The 21,852-nt window shown below is 41.0% G+C and overlaps 1 protein-coding gene across 1 annotated transcript in view; it reads left to right on the top strand.

Annotated features, from left to right (window-relative positions):
• SecCl (Secretory chloride channel) overlaps positions 1-21,852 on the top strand; it is a 232,458-nt gene that overhangs the window by 188,775 nt on the left and 21,831 nt on the right. The window contains exons 3-4 of the mRNA XM_067149396.2: positions 17,980-18,209; positions 18,326-18,408. Coding sequence (XP_067005497.2) covers positions 17,980-18,209; positions 18,326-18,408 — 313 coding nt within the window. The remainder of the gene's footprint in view (positions 1-17,979; positions 18,210-18,325; positions 18,409-21,852) is intronic.

The following is a 21,852-nucleotide window of genomic DNA, read 5'->3' as shown; positions in this document are numbered from 1 at the left end:
TTGCACTCTCATGCAAAAAGATGTCTAAGCATATCACAATATTATTCATAAGTTTGACGAAATCACTTTATCCATAAGCTTTACAACTAGATGCTGCACTGTTACATGTTTGATGATACACCACACTTCACTCTGGTTAAGAAGTGATTGATGGAGTTCAGCGTGGGCTGATTCAAGAGTGAGACTGTAAACAAATATACGACTACGAGATTCACAGTTGATAAAGTTTGAAGTAGGGTAATCCCAGCCGCAGAGTGAGACAGAAAAATCTCACGTGTCAGACTATTCAGGCACTTCATTGGTTGACCTGAAACCAGCTCAAATGTGAATCATGATATTCAAAGCTTGGGAGTCCCCTGGAGAAATGACATCATACATGTCCAGGAAATGATGTATGTTCAAACAGGAGAAAAAATAATTTTGCATACAAAATGTTCATTTAAAAATTTCACAGAACCATATATAATACATACGGGTTTGTTATTCAAATCGTACAGCATACATAAAGGTATGAAAACCGTAAATGTACGGTTCAATCCATACGGTTGGCAATGTTGTTCAATCGTAATGAAATGTGCTGCAGGGAAATAAGTCCTCCAGATAGTGTGTTGAATGTAGGTAAATATTGCAGTTGCTGGTCAAATTTCCCCTTTAATTCAGTTACTATGTGCCCTACAGGACCCTATGGTTCCGGCCTGGCGAATGCCGGTCTCGAACCCAGAGTACAGTAGTGAAAGAACTCTCACAAACGTGAACTTGTGCACATAGTCTTACCTGAACACATATCCCCGCTCGGCCGCACAAACGCGCACTTCTCAGGGATAACATGGGTGAACCAGGGGCAATATTAAGATAAAACACTAGGATATGTGACTAATCAGGTAAGAATCAGCTAAAATAAAATAAAAAAAGAAATATCTAACAGAAAACATCGCTGCATTCAAAGTTTTACAATCAGGGATTTATTACATAAAAAATTACTATTTACAAATATAAGAGCTTTCAAATATGATTGGGGTAAAGATAATGTTGAGCCGATGACAACCAGTTCACTGCCTTCACGGAACAGCTCTGCTGTAACAAGCATGTTACAATTATGTAAGTAATGAAATGTAGAAAAATGGATATCTGCTGAAATACACATCTAACAGTAATTTCCATAAACTCTACTATGCCTCGTGTACCATCGAACCCCGGTGCAAACAAATATAAACACACAAAGTACAGTCTCCTGACTCGGTCTCGAACCCTGGTCCCATGAAGAGTAAGGCGTAGAATATTCATATACAAACAATATAAAAAGGAACACAACCACCAGGTCCAGAGGGTCAATATCAAACGGGCCAGTGTTAAAATTACAGTAGAACAAACAGAACAAAAATCTCTCCCTGCGTTCAAAACATCAAGGTCGTCTTCTCCCCCTTACACACTCGACAAGCTGCAGACAGCCATATAACCAAGTTTCAAGACTGTGACGTCAGGCACAATAACCCTCACCAGTCGAACACTCGACAAGCGGCAGCCCACATAATTTATGAGTCCAGCTGACTGACTAATAGTTGAGTTCTAAGAAACTTCGCCTTTCAAAACACCTCACATAATCTGGCTGCTAAAAGCACTCTTTTAAATACACACGGGCTATCCGCCCTCATCTCAATATCACCAGCAATATAACAAATCTTATTTCCGCCTCCCATGGGCTCAACCTTAATAATACAAAGGCACAAATCAGTAAGCTATAGTCACATGGCCATAATAAAGCATCTCAAATGCATCCAATACACTCTCAAACTGTGCTGGGGCTTTCTCATATCAATTCATACAGTCAGCTACTGTCCGCACACTTTATCTTGGTGCATTTACATCCTAGTGCTGAATCGGTCGACCTCGGCGATCTTCGAGATTCATACTGGCAACCTTTGCAACACAAACTATGAATCGCTTAAGCATCATTGTGCGACATCTGGCGTAAACTTTACGTACTAGTACTGTTGTTGTTTACACATCAAAGTCAAAGTATAGAATTCATGCTAGGAACAAGATTCGCATCGAGAGATATGTTTTATAATGTTATATAATGTGTATGTGACATAGTTGTTGGCTTAAGATGATAACGGTTTAGAAATTTCATATCGATAGATCATATTCTCGATTCAATTCAGATTTCATTTTCATTCAGTTGGCAGCACCAGGCAGCACTATCGATACCGGGACAGCTCGCTCCTTACTCCACACCCCGTACACAAATGCATCAAGATAAAGTGTGCAGACAGTACATGCATAATGCTCACATCTCTCAAACATTCGGACTCGCTCGCCCTGTCAGTAAAGCTAGGTGAATTACGGGTTAAATCCTGGTCTCAACTATACAGCCTACGTCTGCAGAGACAAATGCCTAAACGCGACACAATAAACATTGCCTGCCTGTCTGACTAACCTACCATGGCCAAGGGAGTTCGACCTGACCCATGAAGATAACACGTACGGTAATATAATACTATCGAAATGAAATATAAACACACCAACAAGGAATCTACAAACTATCATCTACCCTAATGTACGGGGTTCGAGCTTGAGGCCTAGCTCTTTATTACCAAGAATTTTCCTACCATAAACTAACCTGTTGGCTGACGGCCCCCTATTCCTATCTAAATTTAAATGACATGCTTGAAACAGAATTGGAAAGCTCTGACCTTATATGATTGATGACATGACGGAGCGGCCCTTCCTGTGGACCACTGAATTTACCACATCATGACAAACTGCGACGCTTGCAGCAGATACTGGTGAACAATTGGAGACATTCTATCTTGCGTGAGTCCTTCGTACAGCTCCTTAGATGGTTGGAAGATGTCCCCTTCGACGTCGCGCTGATCAGGTACGCCCAACGTTCCTGGATCGATTCCCGATGTCGTGCCGGCTTCAGCTCCCGTTGTGGCTCCCTCGCAATGATGATGTAGAAGCTCGTTCTGGCTTGATGCAGGGGTAACTGAAAACAAATTCATTTATTACAGACTGTCCAGACTCGATGCCTGTTTCCACTACTATCGTGCCTCACACGTTACATCGACCAAGTCTTGTTCTGAATTTAAAACCTGGTACACTATAGTTTCTTCATCACTCTTAGTAACACTGTTATTCCATCCTTTCACTCGGACAACATGTAGTGCTAGAAGAACTACCCTGAGCCTATATTTATTCTAGCATTACGTCAGTTACAACTTGACCTCACAGAAATATGAAGCTACTAGTTCATCAGTCTATTATAGGCAGTACCTCATCTCACCATAGCATATCCACAGGTAATATCAAGAATTTAGCTGAATAGGCAAGTTGATTACTTACTTCCTCGCAGATTCAGTAGTACTAGTTGTATGTGCAGCTCGAAGATAAAACGTTGTTCGCGGTGCCGACTTGTAGCATGACGACTTCGTTCAAGCAGCCTTACGGTCAAAGAATGAGGCTGATGTGCCAGGCGGCCTTGCATTTATAATCAGATTGGCGTAGCCATGCCGCTTGATCGCGTGCAGGATACGCGCCCCCGCGACTCGAAGTTTTCCCGCACAAAGCACGTCAAGTACCCTACTTAACGAATGCATTTATGATTACAGCCATATTGCATATCAAAATTAAGCATAAATTATGCAGGTTGCAATTCTTGTATCAGATCCAATGCATCTCTTTCGTAACCAAAGATATTAATTTAATTCTTTCTTCCCTCCGAAGGTTAGTTTTGCCGGGATCCGGGAAGCGTCCCCAATCTTCATTAAGAGGCTTGGCTTGGGACATAACTCCCTTTAATGACGTTCTGGAGATTTTCATAATGACGCTCTAGCTCTCTTCACACGAGAACACTTCTTCTGGAATCTTTTATGAAATAGACTATAAGACAATGACTTCATGGGTGGTCTTATGTAATCCCAATATCCAATACTAAAATCTATACTATTGGTCCATGAACAGAATGGTTCAGTAATTTGTCTTGATGTATCCACAAAGACGCACAAAAAATGATGTCAATTGTGTACACTTTTATTTACAAGTTATTTACACATCGATACCTTAAAGCACACAAGTGCTATGTCCACTTTTTTGGGATATCGACATATTGGTACCACCAGATTGGTCATGAGAAACGGCATTGAATGCACAGTTGTTCTTTGCCCATACCAAGTGAGAAATACGAGAAAAATCAAGAAACCTAAAATTACTATGTCCTCCCCTGTTTTCTTTACAAGCGCACACAAGTACTATGTCCTGATATCTTCCTTGTTGTCAGGTCTCACGTGCTCAATTGTGCTATGTCCGGACATAGTATCAGTGTGCATTTACTTCACGAAACAAGAATGGACGTAGATCATGTTCTTGATTCATTATTGGCCTTGGCTCGTGTTGTTTCGACGGTCCTGTACAGCAATTTGTGACAGAAATTGCAATTGTTCTGGCTATCATAATAGCTGTAGGTGTTAATCGTGAATGAGTGGCATGGTGTCAATACTGACTGTGAAGACTGCTTTTATATTTGTTATACTACACACTAAATCGGTAAGTTATCATCTTATTAAACTCATTCTTTACCTATGAAAACAATCAAAACCTCATATTTGTACTGAAGGCTGTATTAATGTCTTTATTTTGCATATGATTAGAAATGAGAACAGAGGCAGATCAATTGTGCTGGTGGTTGGATGAGTTGGAATCTGAAAATATGACATTTTGTAGACCCTGCAAACTGGAAGAGAAACGTCAAAAAGGTAAATCGGCAGGCTGGCAAAAGTTACAGCGACGTCAATGGCCGAATTATTCCATCCAAGGCTGTGAAACTGTATGGCATTGCATGTAGGTTCAAATGCCTAACGAACATTACTCGAGAATACCAACAAACACTGTTCGACGAATGTTATGGTTTCGAAAATAACGAACGCCAAAAGAGTATGTTGTGCAACTATGTTAGTGAGCAACCTGTTCATCGGAAGAGGAAATGGCAACCTGATTCGGAATTCAATAAAGAAGTCAGTAGGAAGTATACGTTGCCAAATGTATCTGGAAATGCAGTTCGAGTATGTCAAAGATTTTTCTGAATACCTTTGCTACTTCAACGAGTGTGGTAAACGCGGCTTTGCAGTATAAGAGCCCTCACGGATTCTACTTAGGGCGAGATCGGAGGGCTGGACGACCAGCTCGAAATGCAACTCCAGAATGAGTTGTTCGCCACGCTCGTGCCTTCATAACTCGTTTCCGAAAGTTCCTGCTCACTACTGTAGTAAGAAGAGCAATCGTCTCTACTTGACACCGGACATAAAAATACGAACCTTACATTACCCGTACAGCAAGGGTGCGAATCGCCCTCAGGTATCAGAATCTGTATTCCGGGCGATTTTTAATAAGTTCGAACCATCCTAAGCCATTTTCACCCCGAAGAAGGATCAATGCTCGATGTGCACCGAGGCGGAACGCACCAAGACAACTACCACCAACTCGGACTACTTGGAGCACATCACTCGTAAGCTTCAAATACGATAAATGAAGGAAGAAGGTACCTAAACTGCGTATGACAATCCAAAGTTTGTGTGTGGAAGTTTTGACCTGCAAGCGATACTCCAAATACTCTTTGCAGGGGACTTCCAAATTTACTATAAGATAAAACTCTCAGTTTTAACTTTATAGCTTATGATTCATTCAAGAATGGAACCTACTACTTGTGGAATGAGGCTCATGGTAGGAAAGGGAATGCAGAAATTGGCAGCTGCCTGCTGAGTTACATTAAGCAATTGCATCCAGAAATTGAGCATTTATTCCTGTATGTTGATACATGTGGTGGGCAGAATAGGAATTAAATGTACTTTCTGCTTTGCTCTACACAATGAATACCAAAATGCACTCTAACTTGATATGTATGGAGAGTGGCCATAGCTACCTTGAGGCTAACTCAATTCATGCCACAATAGAGAAATGTCGAAAACACAAAACTATTCATACTCCACACGAGTATAAACTTGTAATAGAAATGGCCAGAAAGAAGCCTCGGCCTTATACTGTCATTCAACCGAGCTACAACAGTGTGTACGACTTAGAACAGCTGACAAAACAAGTCATGAAGAATTGAACAAGTGATTCTATGAATGAGAAAGTGAATTGGCTTCACGTAAAGTGGTTTCGTTTCCAAGAAAATTGTTCGACAATTCACTTCAAGTATGGTGTGAAGGACGATTTCCACGAGATTGTGATGAATCCATGTAAAATTGATTGGGCAAACATTTCTCTGAAAGTAAAATACAGTGCTCAGCTGCCCATTTCAATTCAGAAAAAGAAAGATTTGTTGAATCTGGTGAAGAATGGTGTAATCTCATCTGATTAAAAGGGCTTCATCAAAAATTTGCCTTTTGAAAAGGATGTCTGTGTTGAAGCTGTATGGACACCGACAGCGGGCAAGGATGATTAGAACGTACCAAGTGGTGGTCTTTCTGTTCTGTGTCTTTTTTACATTTGATATTCCATTGAACATTTTATTGTATTCAAAGTATCGATATTAAGTGTATCGAGCTCCAAGCTGCAATTCTCGCAGTATCACAGGACAGGTTTTCAAATATCCCACTCATTCCAGATTTTGATCATGACTACTGTACTCATCCAGCATTCGAACAATTGTCCCCATTTGTGAGTGATGTAATGACATATATTGCTGGATTTGTGGTGAGGAAGGTGGAATGCCTTATCAAATGGTATAAATGTTTATCCTTGCGGTTAAAATATTGTATTTGTTGAAAATATCCTGTTTACGCCTTTGTGACACATAATAAAACTGTTAGTACTATGTCCAAAAATGGTGTTGAGAAAAGTGCTTATAATGTAACGTTAACACAATTTAACACAAATGCTCCAATTTATTTACATAAAACAAGTTTACAATTCACTGCACTGACCAAGAGATACATTGTACGCCATGATCTACACCACAACCAAAGATTACACAAACAAGATAAACAGTGTTGTGTCACTTGTAATGTTCATAGATATGCCAGTAAGATATGACACGGCAGTCCATGGAATAAATGTGGTTCCGTAACATCCTCCCACCTTGCAATTGTTATTTTCAATTGCAAAATACTCCGTACCACAACTGAAACAAAAACACATAACACAATAAATAAATGAACACAAAAGCAAGGTCACATCAAGAGTATTCACAAATCAAGTCTTGATGGCACTTTAATTCTCCGCCCCCCTTTTGACAATTTGAATTCTTCGTGTGGAGGCTTTGTCTCAGGCGAAGTGATAGTCACAGTTTCAGGCTGCTTCCACTCCTCTGGAGTTGTGTGCACCTCCAATGGATAGAGACGCTGGAGTGGTCTGATCAGCTCTCCCTCAGATGTCTTCAGTTTGGCTACTCTTGCTACTTCATCCTTCCCTGGATACACTTCCACGACGACCGCGAGGGGCCAGTTGATGCGTTTTGTGGAATCTGCTCCTATCAATACCACATCTCCCACCTTGATGCTGTTGGTCTTCCTCTGGCCGTGGTGAACTAGGAGCGCCAAATATTCATTCCTGAATCTTTGTCGTAGGTCCTCACGTAGTTTCTGGAGGTACCTACATCGTTTAACATAGTCAACCTTGTCAACTGCATCCAAATCTGGAGTCTCATTTGTAGGAATACCCTGCAGAAATGTTGCTGGTGTCAAAGGCTTTAGTTCAGACGAATGGTCCTCAATGTATGTAAGTGGTCTAGAGTTGATCGTCGCCTCGCAATCACATAAAACAGTATATAACTCTTCATAGTACACAGAGGCTCGTCCCAAGATTCGACGCAGTAGTTCTTTCACTGTTCTGATTAGTCTCTCCCACCATCCTCCCCACCAGGCTGCTGTAGGTGGGATAAATTTCCAAGTAATCTTTCTCACAGCCGAGTGGGTGACAATCTCATCCCAATCCAACGCTTTCAGGGCATTATTAAGTCCTATGAAATTGGTCCCGTTGTCTGAGTACAGCACAGAAATTCTTCCACGCCGGGCAATGAATCTTCTTAACGCCAGAATGAAAGCATCAGTTGTCAAAGACTGCACCAGCTCCAGATGTATCGCACGATACACCGCACAAGTAAATAATACAACCCACGCCTTTTCTCCAGACTTCAGGTACAGCGGTCCAGCATAATCCACTCCCGAGACCTCGAAAGCTGCTGTTGAGCCCACTCTATCCTTGGGCAAAGGAGCAAAAGCTGGTGCTGTAGGACTAGCCTTGTACCTTTTACATTTGACACATCTTGCAATAACTCTTTTTGCCACTTTCCTAACTCCAAGAATCCAGAATCTTTCCCTGAGTCTAGCTAACAGCGTCAGTAGCCCTGCATGCTGTGACCGATGATGTTCGTCCCAAACCAATCTGGTCACGATGGCATGGTTTGACGGCAACAAGACGGGTTTCGTGAATGCTTCACTTTCTTCCCCAAAGGTAAGTTTTGTTTCAACCCTCAGAACTCCCATTTCGTCCTTGAATACCCTGACTTTCTTCTGAAGTTCCTGCTCGTGATCTCGAAAGCATTCCTGCTGCACAACTCTCAACAAGGTGTTCTCGGCTTGTTGCATTTCTTCACCAGTGAGTTCACCTCTTCTTGCTTGTTTTGCCTTAGTAAGGTTGCGGAAGAATCTGATGATCCAACCAATCATTCTGACTATCTTGACATAACTTGAGAAATACAAGAGACGCGAGCAAAAGTCAGGTGAACTACACGCCACACTCGATATAACTGTCTTCCGTTTCTCAATATTGACTTCATCTTCAGGTGCGGCAATTTCATAAAAAGGCCACTGCTCTGGATTATCCTTTAGCCACCGTGGTCCTTCCCACCATTTGCTCTCAAAGAGTGCCTTTGGACTGCATCCCCTTGATGGAAGATCTGCTGCGTTCAGAGTCCCCGGTAGGTGGCGCCAATCCTCAGTATTGGTGTACTGTCGTATTTCATGACAACGGTTACCCACGAATGTACTCCAGTTGTCCGCCCGCTTTATCCAAGTCAAGGCTACTGACGAGTCGCTCCAAAAGAATGTTCTGCACCGTTGTAGTCCCAATGCCTCTCTCACTTGGGTAGAAATTCTGGTACCAATGACTGCTGCCAACAGTTCCAAACGTGGTATAGTGACATGTTTGACAGGAGCAATCCTCGCCTTAGCCTGGACCAACTGGACCGATACCTCTGCGCCTCTCCTTGCCCTTAAGAATACACAAGCTGCATAAGCAAGTTTGCTCGCATCACAAAATACATGAAGACTGATATCTTCCGCTCCCCAGTCCACTTGTACCATTCTCCTTGGAAGGCGACATCTAGCTAACCATTGCATCTGCTCCACCCAGTTCTTGAATTTACTTGTAATGCTATCCGGAAGCTCTTCATCCCATCGAAATTTGTGTTTCCATGTTTCTTGCAGCATCAGCTTTGGTAGTAAGGTAGACGGACATGTGAAGCCAATTGGGTCGAAAACACGCTGAGCCACAGACAACAGATTCCTCTTGGTAACTCGACAAGTGGTCATCGCAATGGTTTTGACATCACAGAGAAGCTCATCTGTAGTGACATCCCATAAGAGACCCAGGACTGGAACAACTCCATCTTGCATAGCAGCTCTGTCTTCTTGATGAACGGGGCTGCTGATCCATCCGCGAAGATCAAATTGTGCTGTAGACATCAGTGCAGTAGCTTCCCTCACAAATTTCTGCAACTGTTCTTCATTGGCTACACTGGTAACACAGTTGTCCACGTAGAAAGAGTCTCTGAGTCGCTCTGCAGTACTATTCAGTTCCTCAGGCGCATGTCTCAAGTGATGTGATATAGTCGCACCCAGTAGAAATGGACTAGACGACACTCCAAAGACAACTCTGCAGTGCCTGAGGATTGCCACCTCTTTGTTACGACAGTCCTTCCACCAAAGAAATCTTAAAAAATCCTTGTCACCTTGGGCCAGCTTGATTTGTAAAAATGCCTTTCTGATATCAGCTGTCACTCCAATAGTATGTTTTCTGAATTGTATCAACAGCTTGGGTATTAATTCCACCAAATTGGGCCCTTTTTCCAGACAGCTGTTAAGTGAGTTGCCTCTTTTATCTTGGGCTGAGGCATCGAACACAGGCCTAATTTTGGTGGTCATACTAGATTCCTTTATAACTGGCTGGTGAGGGAGGTAGTGACCATCATTCTTGCTGGCAGAGGGTATCATTTCCACTATGCCCTCCCGCAGCCATTCACGAAAGATTTCATCATACTCTTCCAACTTGCCAATGGTTTCTAGTCTTTTGCTTACACTCAACAATCTCTTCTCTGCTAGATCGTAGTTGTCCCTCAGCTGCGGGTGCCCCTCTTTCCAGGGAAGGCAAACCTCGTATCTTCCTTCTTGGTCAACTTTCACTGTCTTCTCGAAGAATTCAAGTGTCTCTGCTTCTAGAACTTCTTTGGTTTTGACATCTGCCGGGTCACTAATGCCTATGGCTTCCAGACGCCACAAATCAGCTACATTAAAACCTGCCATACTAAAGAGGTCAGTTACTGTATTGCAGTTGCTGAATATTCTACGCTGCCCCATCACCGTCCAGCCCAGCTTAGTTTCGAGAGCAACCATCGTGTCATCTAAAACTAATCTGCAGCCTGTTAGCAGTTGCCCCATTACGTCTGCCCCAAGTAATATCTTTACCTCAGGAACATTATAGCCTACATCTGATAAGATTATGTTGTGGTTTCGAAGCACTGGGTAATACCGCTGTGTCTCAAGCCGGGGTACAAAATCACAAATTTTCTGTTGGTCCAACATAGGAATGGTGCACTCAAATTTGTCATCTAAACTTCTAAGAGTAACTTCATAAATACCATGCACTTCTCGCCCTGTCTCTACTCCACCAAACAGATTATGTATTAACGTCTCTTCCCCTATCTTCTTCAGCCCAAGCTTGTGAACACTGTCCTTCGTGATGTATGATCTTTGAGATCCCGAGTCTAGTAACACTCTTGCCAACTTAACAACCTTGTCCACCGACACTTTAACCACCAAAGTTTGCAACAATGTCTGACCCTTTTGATGAGACAGTAAGTTCTCTGTTCTATCTGGTTCGTTTCCTTTCTCAACTGAACTTTTCTTGCTGCTATCGACTGGAATTATATCCTTTAAACCCTTGCACATAATAGTGTGATGCCCCTTGCAACAAATCAAGCACTTGAGCACAACTTTGCACTTTTTTGCACTATGGCCCACCTTGAGGCAATGGAAACATGCTCCTTTCTTTTTCAAAACTTCTTGTTTTTTCTCTGTAGTGAGACCTCTAGCTTTAAAACAGTCCTGAGACATGTGGTTCCCTTTATCGCACCAAATACATGCCCTATCACCCCTTTTCTCTTCACTCGAGAAAATTACTGCTGCTGTCGGTAGCTTTTCTTTGTTGTTTTGCGATGCACTCCCACAGCCACCTAGGAAATTAGAACGAGCCAGAAGGAGACGTTCTTCACTTTCTACCTCTTGTCTCAAAAATCTCAAAAGTGTCTCGAGATAATTAGATTGGTCACCCTTCTTACATGCCTGCGACATACGAGACCGCTCCCATGCTTTCAAAATGTCATCTGGTAGTGCTGATTCTACAAGCGGGTAGAGCATTGCCGCATATTTATCGCTAGTGACCCCTAGTGACTCTAGTGCCCTTAACTGGGTCTCCAGTTTATCAAAAAGACTCCGTAGACTTATATCGTTTAGCATGCTACTCTTTTGAAGTACTAATTGCAAGAGTTCACGAACGTAAATCTCAATCAGAAGTTCATCTCTTGCAAACCTCGATTTTAATTGCTCTATAGCTTTCTGATAATTTGAAGCTGAGGGTGGGAAACTTTCCACGAGTTCTCTAGCTGACGTCCCGGGTACAGTAGCCTGGCAAAGGTATTGGAATTTATCCTCTTCCTCGATTTCATCATCCTCATGTATCTTTCTGAACTGCCCCCAGAAGGCTATCCAGTTGCGCACATCTCCATCGAACTGTTTAAGTTCTAATTTCGGCAATCTTAAATTTCTTTTACTCCTGGATTTACTAGAACTAGTACTAGCAATACTATTTGCCCCATTGTCACTGAGTGTGTCATCATGCAAAAAATTCTCATACCTGGTCTTTAAGGTTAACCACCTTTCGCGGTATCCCTCCATGATTTCGTATTCGGCAGCGATCTCTTCTTCTTCTTCGTGCTCTCCGGCGTACCAAACATCACGAATTTTTTCATCGAGCACGAATAATCGTTCAGCTTTGTCCTCGAAGATCTTGAATCCTGCGGAGACCTCTTCTCTTGTGGGTTGTTCTGCATTTAACTTCTGTTCAAAGTCATTGCCAGCACGTGTAAACAATCGGCGCAATTGTGTTCGTTCACTTTTCAATTTCGTGATTTCTGCCATATTTACGCGGAAACTAGTCCTGTCACGGTCGCCAGATGTTGAGAAAAGTGCTTATAATGTAACGTTAACACAATTTAACACAAATGCTCCAATTTATTTACATAAAACAAGTTTACAATTCACTGCACTGACCAAGAGATACATTGTACGCCATGATCTACACCACAACCAAAGATTACACAAACAAGATAAACAGTGTTGTGTCACTTGTAATGTTCATAGATATGCCAGTAAGATATGACACGGCAGTCCATGGAATAAATGTGGTTCCGTAACAAATGGTATACTTGTTAGTGCTCAGTTGTGCCATGTCCCGACTTGAGTGAAAAAAACACATTAAAATAAGAACATTTTGAGAATTTTCACTTAAATTCTTTAGAATTTCGGCTCAGATGCATCATGCTTCTTAAAAATCAGTGTAATAGCATATAGAAACAATGGATTATAATGAAATATCAATTTCAAGTTTTGTTTTGCGATGTCCCACAACTTGTTAAAAGTGGACATAGAACTAGTGTGCTTTAAGGTATCGACATATTCTACACACACTCACTAATAAACTGCCATCTTGAAACAAAAGACTTCTACAAAGAAGTAGAAGAAAGTCCGCCACAATAGCATGTAACATACTAGGTACCAATTCACATATCGGTACTAAATCCTTTTTTTTTTTTTTTTTTTGCAAGTTGCTTTACGTCGCACCGACAGAGATAGATCTTATGGCAATGATGGGACAGGAAAGGCCTAGGAATAGGAAGGAAGGGGCCGTGGCCTTAATTAAGGTACAGCCCCAGCAATTGCCTGGTGTGAAAATGGGAAACGACGGAAAACCAACTTCAGGGCTGCCGACAGTGGGGTTCGAACCCACTATCTCCCGAATACTAGATACTGGCCGCACTTAAGCGACTGCAGCTATCCAGCTCGGTAACATACTCGATCAATGACTTGTACTCACAACTCTCGTTAAACAACAACTCTTGCAACTTCCAAGACTCAAGACTGCCTCTTTATATACATTGCCTGGTCAGGCATCTGGAAGAACACGACACAACATCTTTTCTCGTAATTTCGAGAGTCTCCAATAACCTAATTACAATGAATGGAATTTTCTGTAACTTTCTAGTGCCAAAGATAAGTTGTTCTGGACTATTAGCGTGTGTTGCACAACATTGCATTGGATATATACATCATGTATACAGGTAAATAAATTATACACTATTAATTACTTGTTCTTATGTTAAATAAACTCTTATTAATAGGTTATACGGCAGACGTGTTGTAACATAACCTCACATACAACGCACAAATAACAAGACCATGATTTACACCAAATAAAGTATACACATAACTACATAAATAATAATAATAATAATAATAATAATAATAATAATAATAATAATAATAATGATAATTATAATAATAATAATAATCATCATCATCATCATCATCAAGCTCGATATTTTCATTATTTACCCATGGGTTAGAGAATTGTTTCCAAGTTATAATAGTCTATGACACTTCCATCAGTCTATCAATATTTATTCTCCAAAAATGAAAAAAAGTGGCAAAACAAATTAACTAGTTTGATAAAATGTGTGATTACAGGGGAGCCGTGACTGAAAGGTTGCAATATTTACCCAAAATTCAAATTTTCAGTTTTAACCTTAAAAATTCTCAAATTCTTTCTCTCTTAAAACCTGTTATCAGTATTTTTAAAGCACCAGACAAGTTGGCTAAGTGGTTAGGGTTGCACAGCTGTGAGCTTGGATCCGGGAGACAGTAGATTCGAACCCCACTGTTGGCAGCCCTAAAGATGGTTTTCCGTGGTTTCCCATTTTCACACCAGGCAAATGCTGGGACTGTACCTTAATTAAGGCCATGGCCACTTCTTTCCCACTCCTACACCTTTCCTGTCCCATCGTTGCCATAAAACCTATCTGTGTTGGTGCGACGTAAAAAAAATGTTTTAAAGCTCTAAATGCCGGATTTAAAGGGCAGCAGTTCAGCGTAGATAGTTCAAGCCCACATCCTTTTCTATCGCAAACTTAGCCTCAAAGTTCATTTGGACTATCATTTCAGTAATACTGCTGGAATATTTGTACCTTGTAATAAGCCTACGCTGTGTGTAAGAGGAGAAAGACATCTGAGGGAGTAATTTACAAGGGGAGATCAAATGTAAACAGGATTTTATTTTTTAAGTTCATTTATTGAAAACCACAGGGCAATTACAATTTTTTTCCACATAACTTCCTGTTTTGGAAATGCACTTTTCCCAGTGCGTGGGCAGCTTTTTGATTCCCTCGTCATAAAAAGAACAGGGTTGTGACACCAGCCAGTTGCCCACGAAGTCTTCCACACTCTCGTCATCTTCAAATCGTTGCCCTCCTAGAGCTTCTTTAAGTGGTCGGAACAAATGGAAATCGCAGGGCGATAAGTCCAAGCTGTAAGGACGATGATCAAGTGTAGTCCAGTGCATTTCCTGTAACTTGGAGACAGTTAGAGCTGCAGTATGGGGCTGCGCATTGTCGTGGAGGAGGATGACCTGTCGAATCGGTTGGTCTCATCTTTACATAAAAACAATATATATACAATTCTCCACCTTATCAATACGAATTTATTTTACATTACAAATATTCAAGACTAGTTTCGACCCCTTATAAACAATAGTGGTCTCATCTTTTGCGGCGATATGCAACCCTCGCCTTGTTCAACAGCTCATAGTAGTAAGCAGCATTGATTCTGCGTTGCTCATGCAAAAAATAAATCAGCAATAATGTCTTTAACCGCACGAATGTTTTCATCTGTAATGCTGGTCTGAGGACGGCGATCGTGTTGCTGATTTTCCACACGTTCTTGTACTTCCTTGAACTTTTTATGCCAGGCAAACACACGCATCCTTGACAATGTTTGATCACCGAACTGTGCAGTCAATCTCTGGCAAATTTCCACCGCTGTAACTCCTTCACGAGCAAGAAATTTTATAATTATGCATTGCGCAGTGGAGGGGTGCACCTGTTGTTCTGACATCGTGAGCGTTACTGACAAAACGGCAGGATATATCTAACAGCATGCTCTCCCCACCCCTAACGGTCCCGCCTAAGCATAGCAGAACCATGGGGCCAGTCCTACCAACCACTGATGTTCAGGAACAAAAATCCTGTTTATATTTGATCGACATTCGTATCAAACTAATGGTGTACCGAGCTGTAGTCATCAATCAATCAATCAATCAATCAATCAATCAATCAATCAATCAATCAATCAATCCTGATCTGCATTTAGGGCAATCGCCCAGGTGGCAGATTCCCTATCTGTTGTTTTCCTAGCCTTTTCTTAAATGATTTCAAAGAAATTGGATACAGGTATTTATTGAACATCTCCCTTGGTAAGTTATTCCAATCCCTAACTCCCCTTCCTATAAATGAATATTTGCCCCAGTTTGTCCTCTTGAATTCCAACTTTATCTTCATATTGTGATCTTTCCTACTTTTATAAACACCACTCAAACTTATTCATCTACTAATGTCATCCCACGCCATCTCTCCGCTGACAGCTCGGAACATACCACTTAATCGAGCAGCTCTTCTTCTTTCTCTCAATTCTTCCAAGCCCAAACTTTGCAACATATTTGTAACGCTACTCTTTTGTCGGAAATCACCCAGAACAAATCGAGCTGCTTTTCTTTGGATTTTTTCCAGGTCTTGAGTCAGGTAATCCTGGTGAGGGTCCCATACACTGGAACCATACCCGAGTTGGGGTCTTACCAGAGACTTATATGCCCTCTCCTTTACATCCTTACTACAACCCCTAAACACCCTCATAAACATATGTAGAGATCTGTACCCTTTATTTACAATCCCATTTATGTAATTACTCCAATGAAGATATTTCCTTATTTTAACACCTTTCACCCCATCAACGCAGTAATTAAAACTGAGTGGACTTTCCCTATTTGTGAAACTCACAACCTGACTTTTAACCCCGTTTATCAACGTACCATTGCCTGCTGTCCGTCTTACAACATTATTAAGGTCATTTTGCAGTTGCTCACAATCTTGTAACTTATTTATTACTCTATAGAGAATAACATCATCCGCAAAAGCCTTACCTCTGATTCCACTCCTTTACTCATATCATTTATATATATAAGAAAACATAAAGGTCCGATAATACTGCCTTGAGGAATTCCCCTCTTAATTATTACAGGGTCAGATAAAGCTTCACCTACTCTAATTCTCTGGGATCTATTTTCTAGAAATATAGCAACCCATTCAGTCACTCTTTTGTCTAGTCCAATTTCACTCATTTTTGCCAGTAGTCTCCCATGATCCACCCTATCAATCGCGATACAGTCCATTTGACCTCCCGAATCCAAGATATCTACTATATCTTGCTGGAATCCTACAAGTTGAGCTTCAGTGGAATAACCTTTCCTAAACCCGAACTGCCTTCTATCGAACCAATTATTAATTTCACAAACATGTCTAATATAATTAGAAAGAATGCCCTCCCTCCCTTATGTGGATGTGAAACCTGGACACTTTATCGTTCGGTTATAAAGAGAGTGGAACTCTTCCATCAGCAGAAACTTAGATCCATCATGAACATCAAATGGGATGACTATTTAAGCAATGTGGCAGTACTTGAGAATGCACATTGAACAGCATAGAAGCCTTCACCATCATTCATTGGCTTAGATGGGTTGATCACATCTAGTGTATGAATGTTAGCAGACTGCCTAAACAACTTTTCTACGGTGAGATTGCTCATGGTAAAAGGCCTCAAGGTGCTCCTTTGAAATGTTATACAGACCAACTTTAGAAGACTATGAATAGCACCAACATAAATGCTAACATCTAGGCAACAACTGCACAAAACCGTGTTCTTTGGCACAAAGCTACTGCAGAAGGTGTCTCGCTGTTTGAGCAGGCATGTCACAGACAAGAAATTGAAACCCATGAAAAGTGGAAACTACATCAGATCCAACTGCATCCTACACCCATCTTTAGATGTGACCTGTGTGACCGCATGTTTCATAAGAAGATTGGCTTGATCAGTCATCAGCAACATCTCTACAGAGCCAACAGGCCTAAAGAAGAATTGCAGGAGAAAAAATAAATTCTCTGAAACGATTTTTACTCTTGATATAGCACAAAACTAGATTTTTGTCTATTGAATGAATTATTGAAAAAATTATATGCAATGGTTTATAACTGACTGCTAAATATGTATGGAGTTGTTCTTAAATATGTGAGTACTTCTGTCAAGTCTGCCAAATTATAGCCCCCCAGAAATTGAAACTGTGCCGCAAGGAGAATTTTCCATGCAAAATATAAAAATTAAAATTATTTGTCAATAACTTTGCGAACAATTAACTAATGAACTCCAAATTTTGTGTTGGGCTACATCTTATTAATATGTGCTTGTTTTAAATTTGGTTTTTATAAGTGGTAAATTGTAAAAGTTCAAACTTGCAGTCATGACTCTCCTTAGAAGTTAAATATGTTTACAGCATGAATCATTCTTGTGGCAGTGTAATGTTTCTTTCAAATATTATTTCTTACAGCATTTTCAAGTACATTTACTTCTCCAATTTCGGTATGAAGATCCTCGTCTTGCCTTTGGAAATGCAGCCCCACACATCCATGAGATTGTTGGTGAAGCAGAGTTACTGGATCGAATCTGGATCCCACATATCTATTTATCCAATGAACATAAGTCTGATATTATGGGGACACAAGCAAAGGATGTCCTGATATCTATTTATCCAGATGGACTGGTCATATTTGCTCTCAGGTATCAGTACTGTAAACTATTTAGTCTTGATTCAAGATATATCCTGATAACAATTCAAAATTTTAATCTAATATTATTGCTTAGTTTAGTTACATTTCTCTTTTTTTGTCTTTCAGGCTAAAAGCAATCTTATTTTGCTGGATGAGGCTAGAAAAGTTCCCTTTTGATGAACAGAAGTGTCCTCTCGTTCTTGAAAGCTGTGAGTATAATTATTTATCTGCATACTTTTGAATTTGCCATTACAGTTGACAATTTATTATACAATGCTTGACAAACAAGTTACAAGACTAATTTAAGAAATAATTTAGAAGTAAAATTTTTCTTCAATATACCACTGCCTGTTCTATCTTCATACGAGGCATGTTTTTTCAGTAAAGGCCATTTTGTTGCAGACTCTAGTAGTTCATGCAAGCACGTCACAACGAGCATGTGCATCTTGTGCCGGCATGCCTCAGGAACAATGGTGCTCAGTTGCAGCTCTGCTGCTAACCTGTATGGTTCTGTTCTGTGCTTGCTCAAATGTCCAAGATTATCGATTCACCCGCCCTGTGTGAGGTTCGGTCAGTGATGCGATTTTTATCGGAAATGAAACTGTCTGCTGCAGACATTCACCGACAGATTTGTGAAGTGTACGGTGCTAATGCTATGAGTGAAGGCAAAGTGCGTAAGTGGGTACGAGACTTCAAAGATGGCAATGACAACGTCCATGATGAGGCCTGCTCCAGTTGCTCCTTTCTGATCACAGACGATTTGGTGGCTTCAGTTGAAGCAAAGATTCGTGAGGACAGATGCTTTACACCACAGCTCTCTCAAAAGCCTTTTCTGACATGTCTAGGTCAGTGCTTTAAAAAATTGTTTGTGAAAACCTAAACTTTAGGAAACTGTGCTCCCATTGGGTCCCTAAACTCCTAACGGAGGACCACAAAAACAAAAGATTTGAGTGTTCGATGTCGTTTTTGACTCATTATGCTGAAGAAGGTGATGACATGTTAAGTCAGGTCATAACGGGAGACGAAGCAGGGGTTTCGCATATGACGCCCGAATCGAAGCAACAGAGCATAGAATGGAGACACCCATATTTGCCTTCAAAAGTGAAGGCCAAACAGACTGTCCCAGTGCAAGTTCATGGCGTCTGTGTTTTGGGATAGGTATGGTGTTTTGTTGGTCGACTTCATGCAACAAGGAACCACTATCAATGCGGAAGCCTACTGCCAAACCTTGAGAAAACTATACAAAGTAATACAAAACAAAAGGCACGGCATGCTGATGGGAATTGTCCTTCTCCATGACAATGCAAGGCCTCACACTGCAGCTCAGACCCAAGGTTTATTGGATACTTTTGGCTGGGAAGTTTTAGATCACCCACCCTACAGCCCTGACCTTGCACCGAGCAATTACCATCTGTTCCACCACCTGAAACACCACCACAGCGGCAACCACTAACATGATGACGATGAAGTGAAAATGGCTGTGAACTCTTGGCTATCGGAGCAGGTGGCAAGTTTCTATGAAGAGGGTATTCAAAACTTAGTTGTAAGGTATGGTAAGTGTTTAAACAAACTTAACGACTATGTTGAAAAATAGAGTAAATTAAGTAGAATCTGCAAATAAATGTGGTGTTTGAAAATTGTCTTTCTTTGTGTAGTTATTTTCAAATGGCCCTTATTTTAAAACATGCCTCGTAGTTAAAGACATTTCTGTGGTCAAACTATTCACATTCTTCTTTCCTTATGCATTATACAATATTATGTAACTGTGTGCAAGATGTGGAGAAGAGAATTAGTGTTGCCCATGCAGCATTTGGACGACTATCACACTGGGTGTTCATGAATAAAGACCTGACCGTGAAGACGAAACTCGTGGTGTACCACGCTGTTGTCATCATAACATTGCTGTATGAATGTGAAACTTGGACCCTTTAGTGACGTGACTTGAAAAAACTTGAGTGCTTCCACCAACAATAACTTTGATCCATCCTTAGGATCAAAAGGGAGGACCCATTCCACCGACATTGCTGTTCTTGAGAAAGCATATTCCAAGAGCATCGAATCATCTATCATTGGTCATCAGCTTAGATGGATTGGCCATATCCATCAGATGGTGATACCAGATTTCCACACCAAATCCTGTACGGTGAACTTTGTTCCGGCACCAGACTTCCTGTAACCTCTGTGAGGTGCAACAAGGACCAGCTTAAGCACACTGAAGATGACAGGTCTCAATTCACAAACCTAGGACATGCTTGTTCAAGACCGTTCAGTTTTGCGCTGGACCATCCCTGCTCCTGTTATTGTTTGAAGGAGAATGACGCAGATGTGAAGTGGCCAGGAGAGAAACATGAAAACTCCATGCAGCACAACTACGCCCTCCTCCAACAATTCTATGCAGTCTGTGTGAACACTTATTCCATGCTAGCATTGGTCTATTCAACCATCAAAAGTACATCCACAGACAGAAGTGAATTTATTGCAAGAAGTTAATTACTCAGAAACAAATTAAGCCAATGACGACAGTATCATGAATTTTCGGAGAAGATCACTGAAGCCAGAGCAAGGGATATACTAGAGCCTATCTTAGAAGAGGAACAACATGGCTTTAGGGGTGGATAAAGCATAACAGGTCTGATATTTGCTTTGAGGATATTGGCAGAGAAATACTGGGAAAGAAGAAAAGACCTAATTATTGTGTTTATGGACCTTGAAAAGGCGTATGATGATGTTCCTAGATCAACTATTTGGAAAAGTCTTAGCAAACTTGGTGTACCGGAGTACCTAATTAGGAAGATCCAAATGCTATATACAGTAGAGTCTCGATTATCCGACCTAAATGGGACCTGGAGTATGTCAGATCATCAAAAATGTCGGATAATACAGAACAACTTTGAAAATAAACTGAAACAAACAGGAAGGCTGTACTCTAGTACTAAAACAATGAAATTTTTTATGGTACTCTATTTATTGCATTATCAGTTCAACTGTACAGTGCATGCAGTATTGAACGAAAGCATTCCAAATGTCTTATGAAAAGAAACTTGTCAACAATGTCTGCTTGCCTGCTGGTCCACGTTTTCTTGCTGCGAGATCCCGCCATCAACGAAAAATCAGCACCTCCGATGCGCTTGCTTCCGGCTGTTGCTCAACATACAGTAGGTTAATGCCATTTCCAATACACTTAATCCTTCACTGTGAGTCATCGTTTTCTCCCCTTGTTCTGCAATGCCTCGTTCTTCTTCATCATCATCCTCATTTCCATTAGCATTCACAAAATCAATAATATCAGGGTCAGTTAGTTCAAACAGCTGATCTTGTGCACACCACTTACTCACATCTTCAGTCATAGCATCCTCACAGCCAGGAATGCAATTCAGTAGGGGCACAATATTTTCCATGTCTTCTTGTACCACCTCTCGATGTTCAACCTCACTCAACAATAAGTTCCAAGACTTTGGTAATGTCGTTGTTTCAACTTCTTCCCAAGACTGCACTATCCAATATGCCACGTCTTTCATGTTGATTTGTTTTAACTTTTCTATCATGTCGTTGCCATTGTCCATTTCCTCTATCAGGGATGAAAGGAGTTTCCGCCGATATTTCCTTTTCAATGTTTCCAGCAAACCTTGGTCCATTGGCTGGCATAATGACAT

The sequence above is a fragment of the Anabrus simplex genome, chromosome 6 (genome assembly GCF_040414725.1).
Source record: "Anabrus simplex isolate iqAnaSimp1 chromosome 6, ASM4041472v1, whole genome shotgun sequence".
NCBI lineage: Eukaryota > Metazoa > Arthropoda > Insecta > Orthoptera > Tettigoniidae > Anabrus > Anabrus simplex.
This window is presented reverse-complemented; position numbering and strand designations above follow the sequence as displayed.